At 40.5% G+C, this 27,945-nt stretch overlaps 1 protein-coding gene across 1 annotated transcript; it reads right to left on the minus strand.

Moving 5' to 3' along the window:
- Window positions 1-9,996: 9,996 nt before the first annotated feature.
- On the minus strand, window positions 9,997-26,921 carry slc7a5 (solute carrier family 7 member 5). The gene is made up of 10 exons (XM_084936251.1): window positions 26,125-26,921; window positions 24,495-24,620; window positions 17,721-17,826; window positions 17,346-17,390; window positions 17,122-17,245; window positions 16,093-16,196; window positions 15,835-15,931; window positions 15,286-15,435; window positions 13,055-13,232; window positions 9,997-11,930 (listed from the first exon to the last, which is right to left on the minus strand). The coding sequence occupies exons 1-10, from the start codon at window positions 26,717-26,719 to the stop codon at window positions 11,875-11,877; spliced, it is 1,581 nt and encodes a 526-aa protein (XP_084792377.1). The 5' UTR covers window positions 26,720-26,921; the 3' UTR covers window positions 9,997-11,874.
- Between the last annotated feature and the right edge of the window lie 1,024 nt (window positions 26,922-27,945).

Here is a 27,945-nt window from a genome sequence, read left to right on the forward strand (position 1 = left end):
GACAAGTTAGTGAGATGTAAAACCTGAGATGACTGATAGATGTCTTACATGTTACTCTGCTTATTTCCTCTTTCCCTGCCTTTCTTCCTGTCTTTCTCTACAGCATAAAACATATTTTTCTCATTTTATATAAACAGTTTTAATTTGACATCTTTCCCCATCTGCTGATCTTAATCACATTTTTCTACCAAAAACTTTGGAATTTTATATTTCATCTACATTTCCACAGTTTTTTTTTTTTTTTTTTTTGTCAAAAGAATTCTGTAGACAAAAATACATTTACTCTGCACTTGCACCTAAATTCTTCTTCCTCTGTTCCTTTAAACTTCAGAAACAATAGAGCAAGACAAACACAAGTGAGTATTTGATCCCAGTGTTCCACCCAGTGGGTGTGTCTGTGTGTAATCCACTGTCTGCGGACGTTTCAGCTTGTGTGTGACTGTTTATATGGGGAAGTGAAAATCAGAGCTCACACCTGTGAGTGTTCCCCTGTTGTGTGGACTCAGACTGTTTGTTGAACTGCAGTCACTGCTCGATTGGGTTTCCTCTCACACCCTTTATCAGACGCCGTGGACTTGATGTACTGTTGTAGTTCTAAATAAAAGTGTGTTGCTTTACACAATGTACTGTACATTTGTTTATCAAAAGCAACTGTGAAAATAAAGGTTACTACACAGCTGTCGTGGTAACTTCAATGCAGAACCTTCATTTATTCAAATTTCTTCATAATACCAAATATTTTCATCATCAAAAGGTTCATATCACTCATCAACACACATGCAGTACAGCATTCAGTAAATACATAAACAGCAGTTAAACACAATGAGCTGGACTCACAAAAGAACTAGAAATGTCATCTTATGTTGGCTACAACATCTAGGCTGGTCAACGAAGGGAATGATCACAACTGAGTGGTGCCATTTTTGTCAGTTCAAAGTACCCCGGTTGTTTGGTTGTACCAAGCAGTATAAAACTGATCAATGCCTGTTAATGTTGTAAATCTGGCTATTTTAACATTGCAACGTATTGTGATTGACTCATGTTTAGAGATTCAAATGGATATTAGAAGAGCTGCATTTTTTGGCATCTGTGTTGGCTTCGTTTTTCAGGCTTTGGTGTTGCCGCTTGGTTTGGGGAGAGAATTAGGAAAAAAGGGAAACCAGTATAAGACACAAGAAGCACTGGCAACACTCAAGATGTGAAATATTCTTAATACTTTAAGATTTAAACTGGGGCGGGGGGTGCTTCAGGATAATGGGGTGTGTGGTCCATTGCTACGAGAGATTTGGTCCCTGTACGAGCATTCAGGGCACAGCAGTAAGTCGGACTCTTTCCCATAGGGTGTTGGACTATACCAGGACTGCCCTTTGTCACGAGGACCTCTATGAGCAAGCACTTGGCGACAGTGGGAAGGAAAAACTCCTCTTTTGTGTTTTTTACAGGAAGAAACCACTGGCAGCCCCAGGCTCAAGAAGGGGCAGCCATCTGTTGTGACCGGCTTGTGATGAGGAGATTTTTAATGAAATATTTAGATAATTAAACACAAAAAGTCCACAAATGCAGATAACTATTCAAATTTATAGCAAATTTAAATACCATTAAACTGTATACATTTGGATTTGGTGAATTAACATTGATTATATAAGAAATAAAAAAAATTTAAAAAAAAACTTAATGTAGCCTGAAATCAAAGAGATTTGAATTTAGTTGAATAAAATAATCTAAGTAGAGCTTAAATTCTATAAGACACAGAAAAATGATTAAATCTTCCTTAACCAGCCATACACTTACTGCCCACTGCACCACATGGACGGCATAAGTTGAAGTTGCTAAGTAAAAATTAAAAATTAGTTTTATTTTGCGGTACTGCAACCAAACTAACTTTGCTTTGCTGCAAGTCAAAATTTAGTTTTTAAAAGGTGTAAGGTGAGACCATAAAACCCTTTGAAAATACCAACTGGTCTCTGGTGTTTCAACGAGTTGACCAAACAAGTTAGCAAACAGCCCACCTTAAACATAGTTCCTGACTCTAAGAGGCGACTATAATGGCCGAACCAAACAGCTGACTCATAGTAGGATTAACGTTTGTAACTTACACAAACTTGACAAAAAAAAGGGTAGAAAAAGGTACAAAAGTATAAAAAAAAATCCAAAACACCAACAAGCCGAACTTATGGAGATAATGTGGTCAAAAAACAAGCATGAAATCATTCAACACAAAATCATAAGGTAATTAAAACATGCAGGAAAACTTGAGGCAATCTGGCTGTTTCCCATGAGCTAATTACTGCTGCAGAAACAACTTTTGATAACTGTGAAGTTACATGCGGGCGATGTATGTGATACATGAAATAAATGCAAGAACAGAACATCTTGTCGTATTCGCAGGAGGACGATGAATAGGAAAATGAAAGGTGTCACAGTCTGGCTGAAGCTGACTGTGTGGGAGTGAGAAGGAGGACCCAGGTGCAGACATGGAAGGAGACAGAACTGAGTTTAAACAGAAGGCGAGCTGTTTATTAGGCTGAAAAAACATAACTACAAAAAGAAAGCAAGGCGAACAGAGGGCGAGAACTAAAACTAAAACCTAAACTGGGAAAAACTAAATTGTGACGACTACGACAAAAGTGACATGAGCATGACTCTAAACAGGTGCATGCAAGGAACTGAAGAGGTAACATGAACATGCCCTGAACAGAATCATGAAAGAATTTAAACCTGAAGTAACGTGGAGGGAGAAAAACAGACGACCTGACAAAGACTGAATGAAAACACACAGACTAAATACACACAGGAGGTATTCAGTCTGTGGAAACACACGGGGAAACAGCTGACTGGAATAAACATAATGACGCCACAGGGGAAGTAAAACTAAACACATTAGACATGGAAACACCAGACTCTTCAAAATAAAACATGAAACATGGAGAGACGTAGACATGACCACACAAGCTAGACAATTAGAACATAGAACGTGCGGAGAGCCAAACTCACAGGCATAATTGAAAGTAAAACACTGAGACCACACAGAGGACAAGAAAAGACTCGTAAAAAAGGACTAGACTAAAACCCAAGACAAACTAATAATAATACTAGAACTTAGCAAAACTTGTATCAAAAATACAAAAATAAACTCAAAATGATGGGTCACAGACCCAGATCCTGACAAAAGGATTTATAATAGATCCTTCTTAAAAGCATATAGATGTATGTGCCTTATCTCATCCCCGTTAATATTCAGACATAGAAAGCTATGTACGCTACAATCATGAATTTATTATTAGTATTAAGCAGTATGGATGTGATTTACTATACTATCATGTTTTGAGAGAGTGAGTACATTTGGGGATACCGTGTCCTTACCAGAGAGACAAAATATCTAGGGTTGTTTAGATAAGAATATGCTCAGTCATCAGTGGTGATTTCAGGGCATTTTCAAGGATGCAAGGGAGTTCTCAAAGACAGTATAAAGTGTAAGCTGTCATATAATGCAGATCGCTGTGAGACTCCCCATGTTTGTGTTTTGACCCTCCTGTTACTCATTTTACAAGTCAGCCTTTGAGCTGGTCATGCCCAACTCAGTATAGAAAGTCATTCGTGAAATGAATAATCTAAAAGGACGAAGAATTGGAAGGATGGATATTTGGGGGTCCTCATCCTGGCTGGGGTCTATAAGTCAAAGGATGAATTAACAGCAAGTCTCTGGGATGTAGATATATATATATATATTTATATATTTATTGTGTCAAAATATTCTGAAGACTTCATTTTTTTGACCTGATAATTGAAAGACACTGTCAGATGAGAGATAGACAAGCTGGCAGCTATAATTACTCCATTAAAAAAAAACATTCATAATGTAAAATACATTTTAAAAAATCTATTTCATGATAAAATATTATATTGTATATGTAGGATGTTCCAATGTGCATTAAAAATGTTTCAACTGGAAAGTGAAAGTTTCTATCCCTCCTCATTAGAAGCTATGATCTGTTCGGCTCTCCCTATCCCTAAACATGATTTTAAGAATCCGGTAGTCTCTCATACAATTAAACTCTGGACTCAGATAAGGAAACATTATGGAAGGAAAGAAGCTTCCATACTAACTCCACTCATGAATAACGCAACATTCACCCCATCACTCTCAAACATTTCATTTCTCCAGTGGAACCTCAAGGGCCTGTATTTAATAAAGGATTTATTCATTAGTAAGGTTTTTCCCACATTCCAGCAATTGCAAGAAAAATTTAACTTGCATAGTAACGACTTCTTTAAATATTTACAGATCAGAAGCTTTGTAAAGAGTCTATTTCCATCCTTTCCAGATCGACCCCCAGACTCTACCTTAGATAACTTATTCCAGTTTGATCCACTCAAAAAAGGACTAATAACAAAAATTCACAATATATTGTCACAACTGGACGGAACTACTACACTTGATCATCTGAAGGATGCCTGGCAGAAGGACCTTATGTGAGAATCACAATGGACAAAAGCCCAAGAAAATGTACATTCTTCCTCTGTATGTATCCGTCACGGACTCTTACAGTTTAAAGTGCTACATTGACTCCATTTATCGAAGTTGAAACTGTCAAAAATGTTCCCCAATGTAAACTCGCCCTGTGAAAGATGTAAACAGCAACCTGCTTCACTGGCACATATGTTTTGGAATTGTCCCTGTATAACAACATATTGGAATAATGTCTTTCAAAACTTGTCTAAGATTCTGACAAAAACACTTAAGCCAGACCCAATTTGCGCTTTATTTGGAGTGAAGCCAGTTGTTGTAGATTTGTTAACCAACCAAAATAATGTAATACATTTTGTGACGCTGCTAGCACGCTGTTTACTTTTACTAAACTGGAAGCAAAGAGTGCCTCCTATCAAATCAGCATTAATAAGATGTAATGAGACATTTGCAACTGGAACAAATTAAATTCCTACTAAGGGGGAAGCTGGAAGAATTCCATTCAACCTGGCAGCCTCTCTTTAATACAGCACAGATATAAATGATCACTGAGCTCCATGTGTAGTCCGATAAATAATATCCTCTCCCCAACTTTCTTTTGTTGTTTGTAGTATTTTATTCTGTTTAACTTTTTCCATATATATGTAATCGGTTATATTTGAACCTATGTCATCTTTATGGAAAAAGAAAACTGGAAAACCAAATAAAGAGATTTGAAAAAAAAATGTTCCGATTTACATGTTTTATTAAAAACAAGTAATATATCTTCATTGAACAATGATCTGTGAGAGGTACAGAACACCACTGAACTAAATATCGATTGAAATGGCTAGTAATGGATTTCATAATGAGATATAAACATTAGTAGATTTTTTTGTTTTCTGACACTTTTGGATAAGTAAATATGTCAAGTCAAACTTACCCAGGAACATCGTTGCTGTACCTGAGAAACGAACATAACAGAAGGGTTAATACATCATCCTGATAAACTTGAACTCCATCCGTCATTAATTTATTTTCCACACGGCTGTAGTCAATGCAACACTACAAAAAAAGCTAAGAAAAAATTCCCTGAAACCAAAGGTTTAGACATTATTTGAACTTTTAGCTACGTTTATGTTTAATATGAACATCCACCATTATAGCAGCAGATACAGCAAAAGGAAAAACATAACAGGTCAACTTTGAGTGCCCATGAGCCTTATAGAAATTACATATTGTCATGGAATATATTCAAACCTTAGTAAACCTCATGTCAGGCCGGCCATACGTTTACAAAGAGGAACCAAAAGCAGACTAAAAACACTAAAAACCAAACTGAAGATGCTGTTGACTGAAAAATACTGAAAAATACTTTAAGTAGAAGGGTGGGTCCAAAATATTAACACAAAATAAAAGTCCTTAAATGGCACTGGGGAAATCAGTCAATACAGTAACAAGGGATATGAAGGGAAATAAAAACAGAAAAAAGGAGCTGTAGTAAACTGAAAACAGGGAATAGAGTAAAACCCCAGCTTTCAGATGCAGCTTTACAACAATAATCAAGAACCATGAAAAAGACCATGGCACCTCATGAATGGAGATCATTACATTTGAGTATATGCGATGGACAATAGATACACGCAATAATAATCTCACTTCAGAGAGTAATTATTTAAACTGTACAATATACAATATAGTTCTTAATGTGTGGAAGGTCATGGGCTTACCAATAAACTGAAACTGGAACTTAGTATGAAAATAAAAAATCTACTGTGGTGGTTCAGGTAAAATTACAAAAACTGTGTCATTTTTCAAAAACTTATGGACCTGATTGTGGTTCCAACTTACATTAAAAATAAAGAATGAGTTTGTTAGTTTGTCTGTTACAACAGACAGTCATTTATAGGAAGCAGTAACAACACGATCTCGACCTACTAAAGTGGCAGTAAATTTTATTGCAACCAGAGTAACTGAACGCTTGTTTTCACCCTTGCACACACACACACACACACACACTGGTGTTTGACCAGGTGTGCCATGATCAGCTCTGACACAAACACCTCGCTCCCTTTCTCAGGCATGGATACACAAGGTGAACCGAGGCGTCTCTGCAAAATATTGCACAATAGATGATATCTGCTTTATAGATTCTGCTGGAAAAATTATTTTATGAGTATTTTTTACAACCACTTGTACGTTTATGAATTTCAGGATTAGTGCGACATGCAGTGGCTGCGTTTCTGCATTCATATAGGCAATATAAAGGCAACAAGATTAGTAGGAACTTATTAAAGAAAATAATCCTTTATCATTGCTCAGAACACAAACTTGTAAAAAACATTCAGGAAGCTGAGTTCAGTGATCCCGCTTATTACCACTTGTGCTTATGCTACCATCAGCTGATTTCAGTTTGTATGTGAAATACAATAGTGTAAAATAGTGCCATATTCTGCAGCATTGATGTGGACATTTTATTTTTTATTGCACAAAAAGGCAAGAGTGCAATGGTGAAGTGCAAACTGCATCCAGGACAGAAACAACTGCATTATGCCGCTAACACAACTTTGGCTCTTTACAAGCACCTGCACAGGTAGCATGCTAACACTAAGCTAGCTAAGAACCCAGAGTGGTGATAAAGCTGAGTGAATGCTGACCCCAGCCCAGCAGCCAGACCCTGAGATCCAACAGGTAACAAAACTAATGAGCAGATAGTGTGCAGCTCCCGTTTCTACCTGTTCATGTTTTTAAAGTAGAATCACTGTGACGAGCGCTTTAGTCTCTTTGTGCTGGTTTTCATTTTTGCTGTAGGACTGTGGTCTGTCGGTTTATAATGTTAAATGGTAATTATGAGACATTGTGTTTCAGGTCATTTTACAGAGAAATCTGAAAGTAATGTAACAAGTGAGAGTAACTGAGTAACATACTCCATTACTTTAGGTCAGTGTTCTGGGTAATTGTGTAATACATTATTTTTATTGAGTAATGACCAAAACAGTGATCGGCACAAACATTTGATCATACAGCAGGCAACTGATTTGCAGGAATGTAATGTCTGTGCTGCTTAGCGATGGTGGTGACTCTTAAAGTGCACCCAAAGAGAATAAGCGATATTGATAATGGAATCGCTAAATTCGTATCAATTCCTATTCCCTATATTTGACACTCAAATCTTTTAGTATGTAGAGAAGTTCTTGTTCAACTCTGTGACCCCCAAGATCACCGTGCTGACAGTTGCTATGAGACAACCTGTGTTTGGTTTTCACTGAACGCGTCTTTTATATGTCTTGCTCATAATCTGTCACTCAAGTGTATTTGATCAGCAGCAGCTGAAGGTGTACTTAGTTTTTGACACACTGCTTCTGCATTTTGTCTTAATATTTGTTAAAAAAAAAATGACTCAATGTAATATGTCGTGTGCTTCACCTTAAGTTGTATATATCTAATTTTAAGACCTGCAAGAGATGACCTTTATTATCTCCTGACATGTACAACTGTAGAATACTGCTCTAGTAAGTAATTAAACTTTATTAAGCGCTTTTCATAGACAGGCAGTCACAAAGCCCTGTACACAAAAGGCTAAAATAAACAGAACGTTAGGTACCCATATAGACAATACAAAAGGTTAAATGTAAATGAAAGTTTAAGATTTCAAAATAGATTACATATCAGGACATAAACATTACTTCTTTGTAGTGTTGTACGGGGTTCAGAGGTTCAGGTATCCATGCCTTACCTTTACCACAAGCCTGTAAAGTGACCTCGGAGCCGTCATCCACTTCCACTCCTGGCTGCATTGCATGTTCTGAATGCTTGAGAGGATTATGTTTGTTTGAACATCAATCAGCTGTGTGTCATGTTAACCTTAAAGACCAAACATCCTGCTGTAATCTAGCACAACGGTTTACTGTCAGTACGCATTCACAGAACTATCCACAGCAGCAGCAACAGTTATTTAGCACCTACATAACACATTTTTTTTGTACGATTAGCTTTTTAACTCCATCTAAATGTTTCAGTGAGTGTCTGTTAATATGATTGTGTAGTATTTTGTAGTCTTGTGAAGTCTCTTTTTACTTTATTGTCCTGAATAAAAACAAAAAACACAAATTCTTACAAAAATAGAAAAGAAAAACTTGAAACAGCAGCACAGTCGTTAATGTTGCTTTTTAACCCCTCGTGCTCAAAACATGCCTTTCAGACTAGCTTTCAAAGTAAATGTAATTAATTCAACTAATTAAACGTCCAACATCCATTCAGCTGTAGTCTGCACACGGGGCCAAAAGCGGGGTGAAGGAATTTCCGACTTCTTGAAGATCTTTGACGGATGCTGGAACACGTGAACATGGACCGGTCAAGAGTTTGAAAAGAAGCAGAGTGAAGCCTGAAGAGGCACTTTGCAGATATCCAACAAGCAGCAGGGAGACCAAACATGGCAGCCTCTTACTTCCTGCCCATCTCCTCCTACCAAGCTGAATGAGAGGCTATTCAAGTGCTAAACAAAGGAAGCAAGCTTAAAGGTACAACCTGGATAAGGGGACCAGGAACCAGTGATTTGGTCTAAAAAAAAAAAAAACTTTATCAATAAACAGCATTACTATTATTAGTGAAGGGTTTAAAGATGTAGATCTTCTAAGGTTACATTTTAACCATGTTTGCACCATGCTAGTCATTCACCACTTTGGGGGGGTTTTTTTCCATGGAAATATCAACAGGCTGGAGTTGCTCTTGTTTCCTCAAGAAAATAAAAAAAATCAAACTTTCTGTTGTTACGCTCGCCTCCTTTCAAAGTTTATACAGATGCTGTCAGTGTTACACCTGCTAACGTCAGACACAGGAGGAAGCACGCTGATGTTTGTGTGGCTGGTTTGCACAATTCCAGCATGTAAGCCCTCAGGTGCTGGCAATGGGATTTTATGATTGTGTCAGCGTTTCTCTAGTTAATGTTTTACTACGTTTCGGGAAATACATTTATTGTATTAAAATACAGTAAGGACCTAATGTAATTTTAATAACAACAAATCATGCAGCAAGCCCGCTGCACATGGACGTCCTAAAACAAGGTGTTTGATCATGTAAACTGGAAATTTAAGGGTTAAATGCAGGGATGGGAAGTAATGAAGCACAAATAGTCCATGACTGTACTTAGGTAGAATTTTCGGGTATCTTTTCTTTACTTAAATATTTATTTTTATTTTTTTACTGTATGTGTACTTTATAGTCTTTATATTTTATTGGGGTTATGTTATATTAGGGTTGTAAAGTTGGCCGGAATGAGCAGAGGTGTGGCCTTGGTATGATGGCATTTAGCTATGGCTACAGAAGGAAGAAATGCTTTTAACTGTCAGCAGAAGTGGCAAATAGCAAACTACAAATACTTCATTACTGTACTTAAGTATAATTTTTAGTTATCTGTACTTAAGTAGTTTTTTCCCCCCTCTCTAAATTTTAACACTAATATCTGTACTTTATATGCCTTACAAATAAATTAATGCAAAGAAAGCTGAGAGGAGCAAACGATGAAAACCAAACACAACAGAACACAAGACTGGAAAAAAACCTCAAGATTTATTTGACAAGCACTTTTCACAAAATGCCCTGTAAACAAATTAGAGCGACTAATAATACACATCAAAAGTTTGCTACAAATAAATAAAGTTCCTACAGTCGCATTTATGTTAGTTTCTCCATCAGCTCTGAGCGATGGCTGGAGTGTTAGAAGGCTCTAACTCTATAACATACACATCACTCCTCCTGGATCCACCGCTGCCATGGTAACCTGTACTTTTGGTCCTTTTTCCAGGAGGAGCGGGGTGGACACTAATAATGCAGCTCTAGTTTTCTGTTTTTAACTTTTACTGTGCGTGAAATACAAACAAAAGACAAGGATGAAAAATGAAAAACTAGCAGTTATATTTGTGATGTGAAAACGTGCTCCATCTCTCAACGAACCCATTATAAAAATAAAAACATCAAACTTCCTCTCTGACAGTCTGAGGATAAGTAGACTGAAACTCCTGTGTCACTTCACTTTAATGGTCCCAAAACACAAAAATACAAAAACGGAACAGGATTGTTGAAAAAAAAAAAAAAAAAAAAAAAAAAAAGGGAAAAAGTTTGCATGGAATAATTTAGAGGGGAGCATTTAAGCTTCATATGTCTGTGCCCAGAAAAACAACTATGTTCTGCAATCACACACACACAGACATCCACTACAGAAAAACAAACAAAACAAAACTGCATTGTTTCTGTCTTTCCACTCTAACCTCGTGCTGTGAGTGTTACATGGCTTTACTGCAGCATGTGGTTGGAAACATTGTCTCAAACACTTCCAGTGCGATGGAGTAAAAGCAGCACTCTGGGAGCCAGGCTCAGTTATCCAACATATTGATCACTGACATCAGTGACAACCCCACCCCCGCCCTAAAAAAAAAAATAAAAACACAAAAAGAACAGCAGAAAGGTTGCACATTTTGACCCACTTTACAGAAAATACTATTTCCCACGGGCACTTCTGTCAAGCTTAACCACATGAGGATTTAAAAGACACTTCAGACACAGAAGTCCTATGAGGAATCAGTAGACTGCACATTTTTTTATACTCAGAGAGAAATTTAAGTCGGGCTTTGGTTAGCCAGACAAACGAAACATACATTAGGTTTAATTTACTGCCCGTTGACCTGATATAAAACCACAGCAGCAGGCCTACATGTGAGAGGACGTCAGCACTCTGATCGTCTTTAAATATTTCAAAAAAGGAAAAAAAGCACAGCCTCTGTTCAGCTTTGTGCACAGACGCACAACATGCCAGGTCAAATAACCAACAGTGAGAGGCAGACAGATGCTTACTGTCAAAAAGCACAGCAGCACAGATAACAACACAACACTGAAATTGTAAAGACTGCAGGAGCAAAACAGAGTGTGTAGTGATATCCAGCAACAACTTCCTGAAGGAAAAAGTTGTTGTGTTTGTTTGTTTTTTTGTTTATTTTGACAGCTGGTTCTGCATCATCGCCCACCTACACTCACCTTCATCTGCAACGTAAAGGCACCGCTAAATACAACAGGTTTCTGGTGACAGAAGATTAGACGTATTCACAGAACAATTAGTGAAAATGTAAAAAAAAAAACTAAATTAAAAAAAAAAAAAAAAAAACAGTTCTTGTTTTATAAAAAGAACAGAAAAAAAGAAACTACAAATTATTGACACTAAAAGGGTCAAATAACCCCAAAAGAATGACAATGGCTGTTTAACTTCAGATGTCTTCACCAAGTTCATATGAGGTGTGTGCGCGTGTGAGAGAGAGTGTGTGTGTGTGTGTGTGTGTGTGTGTGAAAAGCATTAACGGAGTTCAAACATCATCAGTTATGATATCTTAGCCCAATCGTCTTGGCCTTTTGGCTGAAGTAAAAGGGCAACTTGGTTTTTAGGACTGCTGAGGCACAACTTCCATGAACTTCTGACACAGAGCTGTGGTCGAGTCTGAAAAACAAACATCGGAGACGGTTAATCATCACTTCGCCTAAGTTTCCACCCAAACAGAGCTCAAATACAACGACTGCATCCCAAGTCCCATTTATCTGTCCTTAAAGGCCACAGCGGCGTTCTTATTTCCACTCAGGAGAGCTATGAGTGAGGAAAACATGAAATCACCACTAATAAATAAAAAAAAAAAAGGGACCTCCTTCAGATTTAGCAAACCGAGTCTAACCCTGAACCCTGAAATGGGTTTCAGGGGCCAGAACAGCTGAGGTCACCTGGAGTTAAACATTTAACTCAGCGATGAAAGAAAAAAAAAAAAGAAGCTTGGATACAAATCAAGAGCAAAGCAAACGTTCAAATGAATGGAGCTGAAATATGAAAGCCTATCACAGTGTGGACCAACACCATATCTTTCTTTACCCAACGTAAAGCCTTGAGATGATAAATCTGAAATCCTACCAAATTTTACATTTGATTGTTAAATGTTATTATTTAGCTGGAAACTGACAAGGACAAAATGCAGCAGCTGAAGAGAGAAATACGGATCAACACACCATAGGTATAAACCTAAAATATTAATCAGCAGCAGAACGGAGGACAATTTTAAAAAGCTTCAAGAAGAAAAACTTGTCATATTTTTATTGAACCTAGCATTGAAACTTTCACGCAGAACTTGAGATAACTCTGAATTTTCGCAGTAAAAATCAACTGAGCTTATATTAACCTCCTAGGACCTGGCGTCCACATAAGTGGACATCACATTTTGGGTTATTTAGACCAAAATACTCAATTTTGCTCTACAAGGGCCTGATATCCACTTACAAGGACATTATACTGCTACTGTTCTATCAAAATGTTAAACAAATATCCTCATATGTGGCTCTTATTTTTCTTAAAAACTAAAATAAGGTAAAAAAAAAAAAAAAATCTGGAAATTCTTTGTTTTTACATTCATCGGGCCCCAACATGCCCAAATATCAAAGAGAAATTAAAAATGCATGCCGTGGAAGAGTTTGGGTCTTAGGAGGTTAATGGACAAATTAAAAGCGCACACAAAAACAGGTGGAATAAAATGCTCCAAGTAACATATTCATAGACAAGGGGGAGGAGTTTGTTTTACTTACGGATTCCATTTCGCAGCCACTTGGGTTTAGTCTGCCACCACACACCAATAAAATAGACAGGCAGTCCAGTGCCGATGATCCCAAAGCCGATGGCGCACTCGACTGGAGTCTTCCAGAAGGAGACGATGATAAGGAAGAGGCAGGCTAACACAAAGCTCACTGGTAGCAGAATGTTCACCTGCAGGGAGAAGCACAAAAACTCATAACTGAGTGTTTGCTGAGAAATAACGCCGCTGTAAGCCACCTCTGCATTGGCTCGATGTTTTAGAGTCAGCGCGAAGTGACCAAAACTACAGTTCCTCCATGAGCCACTTGAGGCAGGCTCACAAAAGGAGTCAAAAGCTCCTAAAATACCCAAATTTGTAGCAGGAAAAAGAATATTTGCAATATGCTACAAAAAACAGTTATGACGTAAACTGTTTTACAAAGTATCCACCTGGATAACTGAGCTACGGGCGTGGCACCACTTAGCCAATATGTGTGTGTCTGCATTGCCCCTATGGCAGCTACAACATTAGCACTCCACCATTTCATCCACATAAGGTGGCAGCGGAAATGCTAACAAGGAAGGCTCAAAATCCAATCCAAAACCAATGAGGGACATCATGGTGGCTAAATCCATCATTTATACTCTATGCACAGAACCCACGACCATCTTTTATATACAGTCTTTGTGATATCTAACCTGACCAAGCTAGATGCAATAAGACAGGATGCTCCCTATTATGTATGCTAGATAAACTCATTTAACCACTAGTGTCCACTAATGGACTCTTCCATTAGCACCCTTCAGTTGTAAAAATCATCAGCCAAGTAAAATATCGAATCACCGCCACCCTCACAGCTCTGGTTAGCTGAGGTGATAAAAGGGGATGCCAGGATGTGGCAGGTGGCACGATTCAATAAAGTCTAAATCTTTCACAGATTGTCCTTATAATCTATGGTGGCCCTGAGAGGCCAAATGCACTGCAACTTAAGAAAACACCAGTAAATAGAAAAAACACGAAAAAGCTCACAAAACACAACAGAAGTGTAAACGGCTAATAGCAAACATGCATCTACAGTATCCTATGGATTATCCAATTAAAATTAAAATTACCTGCATCTTTTGATCCCTCACAACACAGATACATAAGCTGTGAATGCCTCTCCCAGAAAAATTTAAACTGTTGTGTTTTGAAAGCTTTTGCAGTATTTTTACATTCGCTCATACTTTCTTAAGTTTAAGCTGCAGTGTATTTGACCTCCCAGCGCCACTGTAGTAATCCTTATTACCGGGTTATGTTTGATAGCGTCTGTGTTCAACAATCATATATGCGATGCACATGTGTTCAGATGCATTTGGCCACGTAGCATCAATGTGAGCGGACACTGTCAATAACTGAGCTGTTCTTAGGGCACAGTGTTGTATCTCTCCTACAAAAAGGACTCATTAATAAATCGAACTGTGTGATTCTCCACTACTCTCATTGGCTGAACAGCAGGAATGTGACAGACAAAGAAAGGAGAAAGGAAAAGAGTGGGAGAGTGAAAGAGAGATGGAGGTCAGCAGGGACAGTGCCGCTCCTGTCCCAGCCACCCGCTTTCACACAGGACTGAACCAGTACATCCATTTGCCTCTTTCACTTTTCCGCCTCTGACCATCAAACACACACTCAAATTGTAACAAGGGTCCTCTGTGATGCGGAGAGTGTGGCGGTAGCGCTCTTCCTCTTACTCACACACACACGTTTGTGTTTCCATCACCTCAGAGGACATCACGGAGATCGTGCAAACCTACCCAAACCATAGCTAACTTTCCAAATCTGGACCCTAATTGTGAAAGCTTTCAACCTCAAATGTAACATTCAAAGACTTTTTTTTGCTTTTCCCACACTGACTGTAAACAGATTCAGGTCCCCACAGCATGGGTAACACGAGTACACTGCGCGCGCGCACACACACACACACACGCAGCCAGCCTCAGCACCAGCTGACTAGCATCCAGCTCCCCTCCTGTCTTTTAATCTGTGATCAGTATCTGTTCATCTGCACTGAATGGATCTTTGTCTGTTGCTTTACACAAAGAAGGAAGATTTCCTGCTGCCAAAGCCAACTTCAGTGGGAGTCAATGATGACAAAGACCAAGAGAAGATCCATTGTTTTGGCCTGCCTGATAGACTAGTTCTCTCCACCACCAGCCACATTTTTTGCTGAAAACCTCTTAAAAACAGTTCTCGAGGCTGACTCACCTTTATTGGTCGATCCAGCTCAGGCCTCTTATAGCGGAGCCACATCATTCCTATAATTGCCATGGCGATGCAAAGCCAGTTGAAGAAGCTGAAGAAGTTTATGACGGAGAAGATGTCGTTGGAGAAGGCGTAGAGCAGCGTCATTAAACACTGGACAGACAGAGAGAAGGGAACACATTACCTCTCTAAGTCTGGTGACACTGCCTCCAAGTATGAGATTTTCTGCATGCAATTAAATAAAGTAACTCATTGAAGTTCAACTGAGCAGGTGTAAAAGTTGCTAGCATGTTGGTATGGTTTGATTCTCAGCTGTGTAAGAGAGCAGCAAAAAGTCTTTGTTTTCAGAAAAGTTCACCTTTGTCCTTTTATTCAAAATTAATTAAAAATATTCTGTAACTGTATATAATAACCTATTATGCAGTGAAGTGAAGTGAGATCCCACAAATTAAAATACTCAAAAGACACACACACACTATTATTTTAGCTTTGGTTTCAGAAGATGTGCTCTCTCGTGTGCCAATAAAGAAAGTTAAAAAACCAAAAACATACAGTGAATATAAGTGAGGGGAGTGGGGTCAGCAGAGTGGGGTGGATCATTGACAGCAGACTGGGCAGGTGACCCTCCCGAGAACCCACAAAGAATAACCTGAGATGAATAGAAAGACACATATGTGATTAATTGCTGTGAAAAGAAAGATGAAGAGGCTCCGGGTGTTTCTAATCTTGACTCTTAACACTTGCTAATTGTGTGTGCGTGCACGCGAGTTTTTTTTTTTTTTTTAAACATGGTTGGTGTGAGAGTGTTACCTGGATGATGTGAACAGTGAGCCGTTGACTGATCCGAAGCAGGACAGGCCTACAAACACCGGGATGATCCACGCCATGGGACCCAGGTGGTAGTTACCAAAATCCTGTAGGCAACAACATCAGCAACATATATTCAGCATTCAGCAGCAAGTATTCACATCTTTGGACCTGTTATACCCCCCACCCAAATATACAGTGCTGTGCAAAAGCCTTGAGCCACTGCTAATTTCTTTAAGACAATTACAATCAAGACCGACTTCTTGGAAGCTAAACATAAAATGGTCCCGGGCAGTAGTTTTCCAGGCTTAAAGTTTTTCTTTGGACACTGGCTGCTTTAAAATACTGCTGTAAAACATGGTTGAGGCTCTGTCAGGGTTTGGGGTTACATTGCAGGCAGTGTTGGGCAATGTCTTCATTTTTTCAAATTGGCAATGATCCCAAACACTATACAGTAAAAGCACACCTGGATAGAAAAAAAACACACTATCACTCATGAACTGGCCTCCCCAGAGGCCGGGCTTCAACATTATTAAAGTAGTATGCGATCATCCTGATAAAGAATGGAACAAAAGCCAGTCAGCATCTAAAGAAGAGCTTCAAATGTCCTTGAAGAAGCCTGGAGAACTATTCCCTAAGACCACTTAGAGGAATTACAAGAAAATTTCCCTTCCGCTCCACGGGTGGTTTCGGATTGGCTTTAACTCAGGAGGTAGATTAGAGCAGGTTGTATACTAATCAGAAGGTTGCTGGTTCAGTCTACTCCAGTCTGCATGTCAAATATCCTTCGGAAAGACCCCAAGCTGCTCTCCGAAGCATCTATTGGAGTATGAATGTGTGTGAATGTTAGATAGGAAGCACTTAAAGCATACCAAATACAGACTTTCAAGCTTGTTAGAACTGTACAAACTCTGTTTTTGTCTTATATCTTTTAATAAATCACCGAACCAATTTCCCATTTTCCTAGCAAAATATAAAGAAATGAGGGATGGCTCAAGACTTTTGTACATTACTGCAGCTCAAAGCACTCACCACAGCCACAGCCTCTGAGTTAAGCATCTGATCGGGGGAGAGTGTGGTGAAATAGGCCAAGTTTGTTAGGACATACACTGCTGTCACTATCGGCAGGGAGATGATGATGGCTCGAGGAAGGTTTCTGAGGAAAACGTACAACAACGGCAGGCTGATTACAACTGCGGACTTTTGACTACTCCACATGAATTTTAAAGGTAAAATCACAATTGTGATCAACTTACTTGTAAGGTTCAATCATCTCCTCTGTAACAAAATTCAAGTAGTTCCTGGAAACAAAAGAGACAACAAATAGGTGTTGAACAGTAGAAAAAAAAAAAAAAAAAAAAAAGCAATGAAGATGCACTGAACCTTTATTTTTCTGATATTTATTATTTGAAAGAAACATTAGTAATGTACAGTATGTTCAGTGTTATTTGTAATAGCCATTCATTGGACTTATCAGATGATATGTTACTGACAAAATGCCCCAGCGTTTGATCCGTTTGATCCACGCCGTCTCCAAGCACCAGGTTTAACATTTGAATTGAGGGAAACTGGATACAGGCAGACAGTGGACAGCAAACTAATTGCACAGCTAGGCTGATGTGTTAACTCACCAGCCACCGTAAGCAAACAGCCCACTGTAGAGTGCCAGGCCAATACTTCCAAACTCATATTTGGACCCCTTGAAGGAATTCTCTGGAAGAAGTCCGGCTGTATCACCTGGAGAAGACAAAAGGATTAGGATTTTAAAAAAAAAAAAAAAAAAAAAAGCCCCAGTTCACCGTCTGCGCTATTGGGCCACGGGCAGGTTGACCAGTCATTCTGGCACAATACATAAAACACTGACCAATGAATCCACAAGCCAAAGAGCCTTTGAAAGGGAAAAAGTCTAATATCATGCTTAAATCCGCCCCACTATGCGGATCAGTGAAGGACTGCAGAATTACTGGAGTTAAGACCTGGCTGAGACAGTCAATAAGTGACCCAGACAGTGGCGAGGCTATGCGGGTCGACATAAGGCTCACGCAGCCTATAAAAGAGACAGAGGTAAAAGACGAGGGAGAGGGGCAGGGGAAAGCCTGTGGTTAAGGATAGCTCAACTTTTTAACATTTGCGTTATTTCTAATTATCATAGCTCTATGGATCGTGCCCTCCATCCAATGGCATATGAGATGCTAACGCTGATATAAATGCAACTTGTTCCAGCAGACAGCATTTGTATTTCTCTTCAAATCCTGAGCCCTTATGGGGATTTATCACATTCTGATCACTGCCTCTTTTCCCAGTCCTTCAGGTTTCTGCTGGTTGTAGGGGATCTGTGTACAAATTCCTGCTCTCCACGACATGCATTCTCATTCTCAGACATGGCGACGGTTGCTAAACCAACAGCCCCCGGCAGTGTTGGTACTGGGAGGGTTAGCCCTGAGCCAATGTGCAGCGTGGGAAACGCCCGATTACTGTGCAGCCTGGTCCGACGGACAGCCTCATGCATTGCTCCACCTATGATGAGGCAGACAGATGTGTGGCCCCAGTGTCAAGAGACCATGGCGCCCCCCCCAGCTGACCATTCTCGCTGGCCAGCTGGGGGGCAGGGGGGGACGCTCACTTGTTAAACAGCATTAAACAGCTCTTTATGCTTAATAAGTAGGCACTACCAATATTACAGGACATGGCAACAATTACATGTGCACACTTTGTCTGGTGTTAATATTCCCGTACCTTTGATGCATTTAAACTGGACCTAGGCGACAACCTAAAACATTGTTTTTTTAAACAGCTAAAGTGAGAGATTGTACCCGTCTGAAGAAGAAGTTTGATTATTTTGAACTGTGAATCATGCAAAAATATCTATTGCAAGAATAAAAGTATGGACTGATAATCTACATGATGGGTCCCCCTTAAGATGGATTGCTTTTAATATTTGGGACAGTTGTCATCTGAGTTTGCCTTTAAATATTCTGCTGCATATTCCAGCATCAGTTAAACGTCACAAAGCAGCTTGCTCATGCTGGTTTGACATTTCTATGAAGAAGAATAGATTTTTTTTTTTTTTTTTTTAAACCATGTGAATAGCCACACATTGCACAAGTCATGTCATCCACCTCAGGCCTTATGTTGACCCGTGTCTCAACTCGACAGAATTCCTGTTAAACTCACAGCTTCTGATCAGGCTTAAAAATCAGTGCAACGCCCAATTTGATAGTAACCTTTACAGATTCCTATGACAGCGAAGTCTGACTCATCACAGCTCCTTTTGTTTTTCCTTTTCTGATATGACATTTTTACGGGACTTACTGACCTTTGATATTTAATGGGGGGGAAAAAAAAAAAAACAAAAAAAAAAAACACAGAAACTTAATCTTTAAGAAAAGCAACCAAATTAAGGCACATTTCTGTTGGATCATTCATGCAAGCCATTTGGGTGAATGATCCAACAGAAAAGCAACCAAATAAGCCTCTTTTCATAGCTAGATGATGCGTTTTATTTGAACTGATAACACTTACACCTCCTATTATTAGGCATGCATATGGTGAAACCTTTAAATCTTTGCCTAAAGTCAGAGTGGGGGACTTTCCTCACAGTTCTGTTTCTACCTCACATCACATTCCATCATATCGGTCTGGGCACGCTGACCCACCACCAGCTGGTCTCATGATACAGGCACCAGACAGTGAAAGTGACACACACACACACACACACACACACACACAATAAAAACCAAATATGCATGAACGACAGAGAACACACACGCAGCTGATAACTTGCCAGCAACACCTGAATGAACTAAATTCCTGCCTTTTGTTCATTCTGTGTGTAGAATCAGGGCGCAAAGCACAACTCTGACAATGCACTCAAAGACACCTCTTTAGTTTTTTGATAAGCACACTTTATTTCAAGTGCATATTAGTTCTCTCAGTCACGCTCTTTACAACCACAAATATTGACAAGGTCTTTAGCACGCAGCTATGACAATGGTTTTAATCCACTTATTTATTGTAAGAAATATTAACCTGCTTACCTTATAATCATTTACAGTCACTTCCTCACGCAAAGAGTTCTCTACATTTCAGTGAGACTCGGTACCAATGCATGTTGTTGGTGAGCAGATCAAATTGGCACAGATGTCATCAGCTGTAACCCCGAGTCTGATTCCAAATACAAGGCCTTTCTACTTGTCATTCCCCTGCGTTCTTTCCCCTTCATTTCCTGGCTTTCTCAACAGCTCCCTGCTAATAAAGGCTTTTGTGCCTTTATTAGAAGCTGCTGTGGTGTAAGCTTTAAAGTTTCTCAACTATTCTTGTTTCTTCACATCAATACAGTGAATAGGCTGGTTTTACATCAGAAAATATGTTTCTTGATGTGGTTCAGACTCACAGTTAGCGGTAGCACATGGATTAGTTATACTGTTTGAAATGAGATGAAGTATTTGTACATAGGTGGGAGGTAACCACCTGTGAATCAGGTATGGTAAACAGGCTTTCTAGCAAACACGCCTTTACTTTTTGGACACCTTGAGGCAGGGAGAGCCGTGCTGAAGTGTGACCCAGCAGTTTGTGAGCGGGTGTGAGCAGCTGTGTTGAATAATTCCTGTTACAGTCAAGTAAATGAAGACGATGGGAGGGAGAACTTGTTCTTACAAATAGATGGTCAACCTTCTCTCTGTTTGCTTCTCTTACAAACAGTGTGGGCGGCAGTCAAACTAAGAAGGCGGAGGCTTTATTGGAGCTAATCAGATTACGCTGCCTTCTAATCTGACACTCCAGGCCTCATGAACAGGGCCCTATGTGTAAAGCTTCAGAGCCGTGCTTTAACAATTCCCATGCACTCACTAAATGCTTCAGAAAACTAGAAATATTTGGAATTGTTGAATCTAAAGTGAACCCATTAGTGCATGAGGTGCTTTCGAGGCGCACTCAACCAGTCACAAGCCAGGGAGAGCTACAACAGAAAGAGGGATTATGCTTTCGTTTGTTGATATAATCACAGGCACATGCCTAGTCTTTCTAGAAGTCTATGTAATGTGAGACGTCCCAGGTAAACAGTTATTAGAAGCAGAGTGGTGATTAAAGATCTTAAAATTGATTCAGAGTAGACACCAAACCAGAAATGACACTTAGAAAAGGACTAGAATAACAAATTGGTAGAATCCGTCCTCGCGTTTCATTTACAAACCAGAACAGACACTAAATAGGTGAACTTAGCATTCAGCTTACAGGGAACGGATCAGGAAGGAAAGATGAATGAGGCCGCAGAGTAAAAGCAGGTACAGCTCATGCTTGTTATTTACTTGAGAACACTTTGATGAAGTTTTCTCACACTACTGGGGGAAGAATTACTTTCAAAAGTATTAATGTAATTAACGGTATTGTGAGAGTCGAGCACAAAGGTCAGAGGCTGCTCCCTGCAGCTGCTGATGTTACAGATTCCACAGTTTGCTATGAATTCCCCACAGTTACTGACACAAGGCTGACACAGGTTTACTTTTATCCAATGTTGTAAGTCACTGCAACCTTTTTACCTTTGGATATTCAATATTGGATCCATACGGCATGATTTTGGTCGAGCACCTTAAACTAACAAACTGGGAAGTCACCTCAACTTTACAAAGATTTAACGAGTGCGGCACAGAACATCGGTGTATGAGTCAAAAATATTGGCTTTAAAAGTCTGACAAGGAGACACGCATGCTGAACCAGACGCAGCTCGGGTTTAATCGACCACCACTCAGGTGATCTCGGACCTATGATCTCCGACCTGTCATTTTACCCGCTAAGCCTGTGCATCTGTGGCTCCAGTGCACCTCACAGCTCCAGCTGAACATGTTAAATTTATTCCAGTTTGGTTCTGATTAAGTAATCTTACTCCATAACAGGATACCCTTGCTCACTTACTTCTGTGTGCAACAGTTAGCTGAAGTTTTACACCAACAATTTGGCAGTAGCGGCAACTAATAAGGGATCAGAACATAAACAGTGGATTTGGATTTGATATGAAAACAAAAAGCAGCAGAGACTGGCTGGTGCTGCAGTGCGCTGTTAACGTAGTTTTAGATACACATTTATCACTAAAGAAACAGGCTGAAGTAAAGCCAGACTAAACCCGGTCTGCTTTCGGTGTTGTGTTTTGATGCATTTCCTTCATAATTTTTTAGCTTATTTCCTTTTTTTGCTGTTGCTATTTTGAACGTGGACACTTGTGCAACTGCATCAACTTTGCAGTGCAGCTGCAGTTTTAAGTAAACCAGTACTGACACAAAATCTGCTGAATTTCAATACATCGATGGAATATAAGCTGTTAGTGTGTTTACACTGACGTCAGTGTTTCATACAGTGAAAATACACAGGTTATGTACAGAGTCTAGAGCCAAAATAAGCCCTGTGGTCAATCTCCTTATACTCAGATGTACCAGCTCATCCTCATTCAATACACAGTGCTTGCTGTATTCCCGTTTATTGCATTTCTTTCTTACCATTTCTGTCCAGGAGAGCTACTCTGATCTAATGTACCCCCGTTTTCCATTTTCCTCCGTCTCTCTCAGAGGAATACGATGGACGACAGCTTCATTGCGTGCAGGAAGAAAGCCAGCCATGAGAGCACAGTTAGGAGCCAACACAGGCAGCAGATTGGGTACAAGCCTCCAGTCGCCTGGTAGAAGCTTTAACCTCACAAAAGAAGCAGAGGGGTCTTGTGTCAGCTTTGATATGTAGACCATGGTAGTCAGTCTTGGCTGAGAGTGCCAAACCCTTCCTCTAGAGGGCAGTTTGATCGCCTAAGCCAGGGGGTGTCGAACTCCAGGCCTCGAGGTCCGGTGTCCTGCAGGTTTTAGATATCACCTTGGGTCAACACACCTGAATCAAGTGATCAGTTCATTACCAGGCCTCTGGAGAACTTCAAGACATGTTGAGGAGGTAATTTAGCCATTTAAATCAGCTGTGTTGGATCAAGGACACATCTAAAACCTGCAGGACACCGGCCCTCGAGGCCTGGAGTTCGACATCTGTGGCCTAAGCGCACTTCCTGTCTGATTAAAAGCACACTTTTCAGTGGTTTATAGTGAGCCGAGCACATGTTCGAGCTTGTTCAAACAGGAGTTATTTGTGACTCAGACTTGTAACAGTCAATGAGCACACTCCCAAATGTGTCCTACATAAGAGCCATTATATGGTTTATCTGTCCTATCTTTACACAACGCTTCACCAGATTCTGTTGGTTGTAATAGAATTCAGAAGTCACTCCATGAAATCAAATATCTACAAATCACGTGTGTGAGGATTTACTCGGGATGGGAACACAGCAGCTGAAAGAGAGGCGATCCAGACACAATTTAAGAGTCACAAGCGATGAAAGACATGAAAGCTTTATACGTCTGGGCCATCACGACTTTCTTTTTAACACAATTATCCTCACAGTCACAGTCAGTTTGCCGGTTTTAATCTTAGACTGACTTTGAGGAAAAAGGTACACGACAACACTTCTTCAAATCTCTTAGTGAAGGAGACACAGATCCATTAAGTTAAGTAATCTAATTTAAGGATTTCCCCCTTGAAACTGAGATTACCTGCTTACGTAAGGGTTGATTGTGCCAGCAGGCGAGCTACTGTGTCAATGAAATACACAGCTGGAGTAAATGCAGCTGAAACTTCCTGTTTTATGTCGCGTGGCACACAAACTGGTCCGTCAACTTCCTCGACTGCTGATGCAATCACGTGCAAACTCAAACTGTAAAGACTTTCTACACTGCCTAAATCATTTAAGGGAATCTAATAACAATATAAACGGAACATTAAAATCCACAGTTCATAAAATCCACATATTTTACCATGGAGGTTATTTACTGTTTAACTTTTGTAATGTGTGTCAGGCTCTTAAAGTAACCTTTTTATGCTTTTTAATTACTTTCTGATACACTGTCGTGATGGTCTATCCTCTTATTAAACATGGACAATGTTTAATAAGAGCTAATGGATCAGTATGGTGTTACCGAGAGCAGAAATCCTTAATGTGGGCATCTCAGACGGCGAGCACGGAAGCCACACCCACCTGATGTTCAAACCTCCTGCTTTTTAGGAACAGCCAGTGAAAAGGAGAGGGAGGAAAAACAGACTGAGTGGCTTCATCAAGCCTGAGTATATTAGAAAAAGAGTGCTTTGAACTATAAATCATGGAGATGCACAAGTCCAAATAGAAAAACTGTCAGCACGTGTCATTTGCATATTTGTGGCTACCTCAGCCCGTCTTCAGCCATGTTGGTCATTTACATTTTAACTTGTTAAAGGTGTGTCTGGAGGGATGGAGGGAAACAAAGTGGGGGTTGGGCAAATAAAGCCGGCATAAGAGCAAAGAGGTGACGTGTGCATTTGTGTATCTGTGTGCTTGTGCAAGGTACCTTGTCCAATCTTGACAAATCCGATGATTATGATGAGCGCGAGCGCTAGAAGCTTGGCTGCCGCGAAGAAGTCCTGCACTCTGGTGGCCGCCTTCACGCTGTAGCAGTTCACAAAGGTTAACAACACTGCGAAAGAAAAGGAGGAAGAGAATAAGACCACAGAGTAAAAGAGGCCACTGACACATAAAGCTTACAGGTGTGTTACGCGTATAGGAAACCAATCTTGTAACCAGTCAAATTGCACAACTTTACCCTGTAATGTGTTTCTTCTGCTCCACTTGTGGGACCTAACAGTGAGTGTGTGTGATTGTACGTTCTGCTGTCAACATGACGCGAGCAGAGGAAGAAGTTACAGGGGTGACACATTTTTAAGAGTCTTTTCTCCTGTACCCATCTGTCTTTTCAATGCCCATGTACCGGCTGGTGCCGACCCTATCCTCCAAAAGCACACATACACACACACACACACACACACACACACACACGCAAAGTTGCTGCAGTAGCCTGTTAGAAGTGATTAACTAAAGCAGCAGGCCTGTTCAAAGCTCCTAAATCAGGTCGGGGCCACAACAGAAAGACGAGACGGCACAATGAGGCTCTGTATTTGAGAGACCAGGACAAAGGAGAAGGAGGCCAAGTACAGTACAGGGGTAGACACACTTTGGCATCCAGACCCACAAACACACACTAATGGCTAATACTTGGGCATGTAGCGTACACGTATATTCACAAACCTGAAGGGAACAGAGACACGCTGATCTGAATTATACAGATTCCAGCAGCAGTCAAATTAAACAATACCCTAGGAGCTATGAATGTGCAGCGACCCTGACCACCTCACCACCACCTACATCACAGACACACACACACACACACACACCTCTAAACTTATGTTCAGGCAGCCATGAAGTCTTGAAAAGAAGAATGAAGTCATGAAACGGGTGAGAATCCTGAAATAATTGCTTTAAGACTAAATAAGGTGTAAAACAGCCCAGTGCACATAGAAAACTCTCTGCACATCCATCATAAATGTGTGGCTGTTTATTAACTTAGACATGCGACACGGAAAACTGATGATAAATTACTTGTTTTTAAACAACACCACTAAAACTGGGGTTAAATCATCTATCGGTGTATATTTGCTTGCATTTGATTTAATAAAACCAACTTACATTAAGTTATCATATCTAAGTTTTAAGAAATTAAAATGAAGGCATTTATTTTGAAATCTTTGCTGCTTCTCACGTCACAGAAAATATTATTTATGATAAACACCAGGAATTATTTCAAAGCAATCAACTGGGTTATTTTTAAGACCTATAACCTGTGAGCAACCTACATCATCCCGGCAGCTGATGTAATATCGCCGCAATTTTTCACTACTACACGCGCGCGTGCGCGAGTGCTGATGGTATCGCACGCGCTCCATAGGATTAACGCTTTATATATTGTGTGTGTGAGCAAAGTCGTTCATTATTATCTCAGGAGGTGCCCATGAGGTGCCCACGAGCCACATGTGTTTTTATAGTATATACATACAGGAAGTGCCACCACAACCGCCTGCATAGGCACACTCACACACACACTAAAGTTGCATCATCTCGGCCGGTGCCCGAGCTCGGATACTCACTGATGCAGAGGCAGGCCACTAGCTTGGCCCCCGTCTCCGGCACCGAGCACACGGGGAACAGCGGCTTCAGGAGGTAGGTGGCGAAGACGTAGGCGACGATATACTGGGAGGACGGCCGGATGATAAGCAGCTCGATCCAGAGTTTGAGGAATGCCGGCAGGGAGCCGTACACTTCCAAGATGTAGGCATAGTCGCCGCCGGACTTGGTGATGGTGGTCCCCAGCTCCGCGTAGCAGAGGGCGCCCACTGTGGAAAAGACCCCGCACACCGCCCACACTATGAGGGACAGACCCACAGAGCCAGCCTCCCTCACTACGCCTGTCGGCGTGACGAAGATACCCGAGCCGATGATGGTGCCTACGATGATGGCCACGCCGTTCAACAGCGTGATGGTCCTCTTCAGGGCGACCCCTTCCTCCGCTCCGTCTCCTGCTGTGACGTTGCCGGGGCTGCTGAGGTCGCTTCCCGGTGCTCCATCCTGACCAAAGCCCCCCCTATCACCGCCGCTACCCGGGGACAGCATCCTCTCAGTGACCTGTTTATCCTCCTCCCTGTCCACGGACGAGTTGGAGTTTCTCTTCTTCAGCCCTGACATCGCTGGCTGAGCTGGTTCCTCTTCTGTCTGTCGCACAAAGCTTCCCGTCTCGCCGCCTCTGTCGTCAGTCTGATGTGCCGGTCGCTGTGATGCTCAGGCCGGCCTCAGCCACGAGGAGTCCACGGCGTGTCTGTTGTGTGACTCAGAGCGGCGTGCTTTCTCTGCTCTACTCTCTGAACGAATAAAAGAATCTTGAAAATTACGACGTCTCTTACGTCAGAGCCTATCTTCCATAAAGCCCTCCTTTATTCTTTACACCCCCTAGCGTTGGAGATCTGCTACTGCTCCGCTGCACCCCCGAAGCCCACACAGCACCCGCGGCTTTCAGGGACCAGATCACAGAGAAATCATGGGACACGGCCACCCCCGGGTAACTGTTCTGCGTGAAAGCAACACAACCAGTTTAAGGAGACACTAGAAGATGTTAGTGAGGGCATTTTTTTTTTCTTTTAACTGTATTTTCATAAGTTTTACAGCATTTCTTCTAGATGAAGGTCTCCACCACCCATGGGCGGATTTAGAGGGGTGGCATGTGCTACCCTGAAATGATCTCTTGCCACCCCTAGTGTCACCCTAGTTTTTCATATGACATTGTTGTTTATTAAGACAGGTTTAAGATAAGGTAGCATTAACACTTTGAAGGTGGAATGATGGTGAGTGTTATTAACACACTGTGTGCCGCATCTCCAAAACGCATGACTGGCATGTGATTAAGCTGACATAGCAACAAGCTGCAGCCACGCTGAGTCTCTTTTTCAGCTTGTGTTGAAGGTTTGGACTTCAAAGTATACATCAGTTTTAAAATTTTAATAAAAGGCCACTCAATCCAGAGTTATGATTTTTTTAAATGTATATTTTATATGTATTTATTTATTATACAGGCTATACAGTACATAAAATAAAAAAAATCACACGTGTTTAATTATGTGCACTACAGAAAATAATTAAGATATAGACTATATTTATATGAAACGTGTATACTTAATGCATTTGCATCATTTTAACCACATGTAACACCTGCATATGTGTTTAAAAAAAGGCTTTGATTTTGCCACCCCATTTGATTTTCATGCCACCCTGATGCCACCCTAAGAAAATTTCTCTAGATCCGCCCCAGCCACCACCTCCTTTTAATACTACACCAAAGCAATTAATTAAAAGATAAACCATTAAATACCATAAAACTGACCTGGCACACTGAAAATTAAACTGATCGGTATGTATGT

The sequence above is a fragment of the Perissodus microlepis genome, chromosome 7, assembly GCF_051167445.1.
Source record: "Perissodus microlepis isolate ML-2025 ecotype Zambia chromosome 7, ASM5116744v1, whole genome shotgun sequence".
Taxonomy (NCBI): domain Eukaryota; kingdom Metazoa; phylum Chordata; class Actinopteri; order Cichliformes; family Cichlidae; genus Perissodus; species Perissodus microlepis.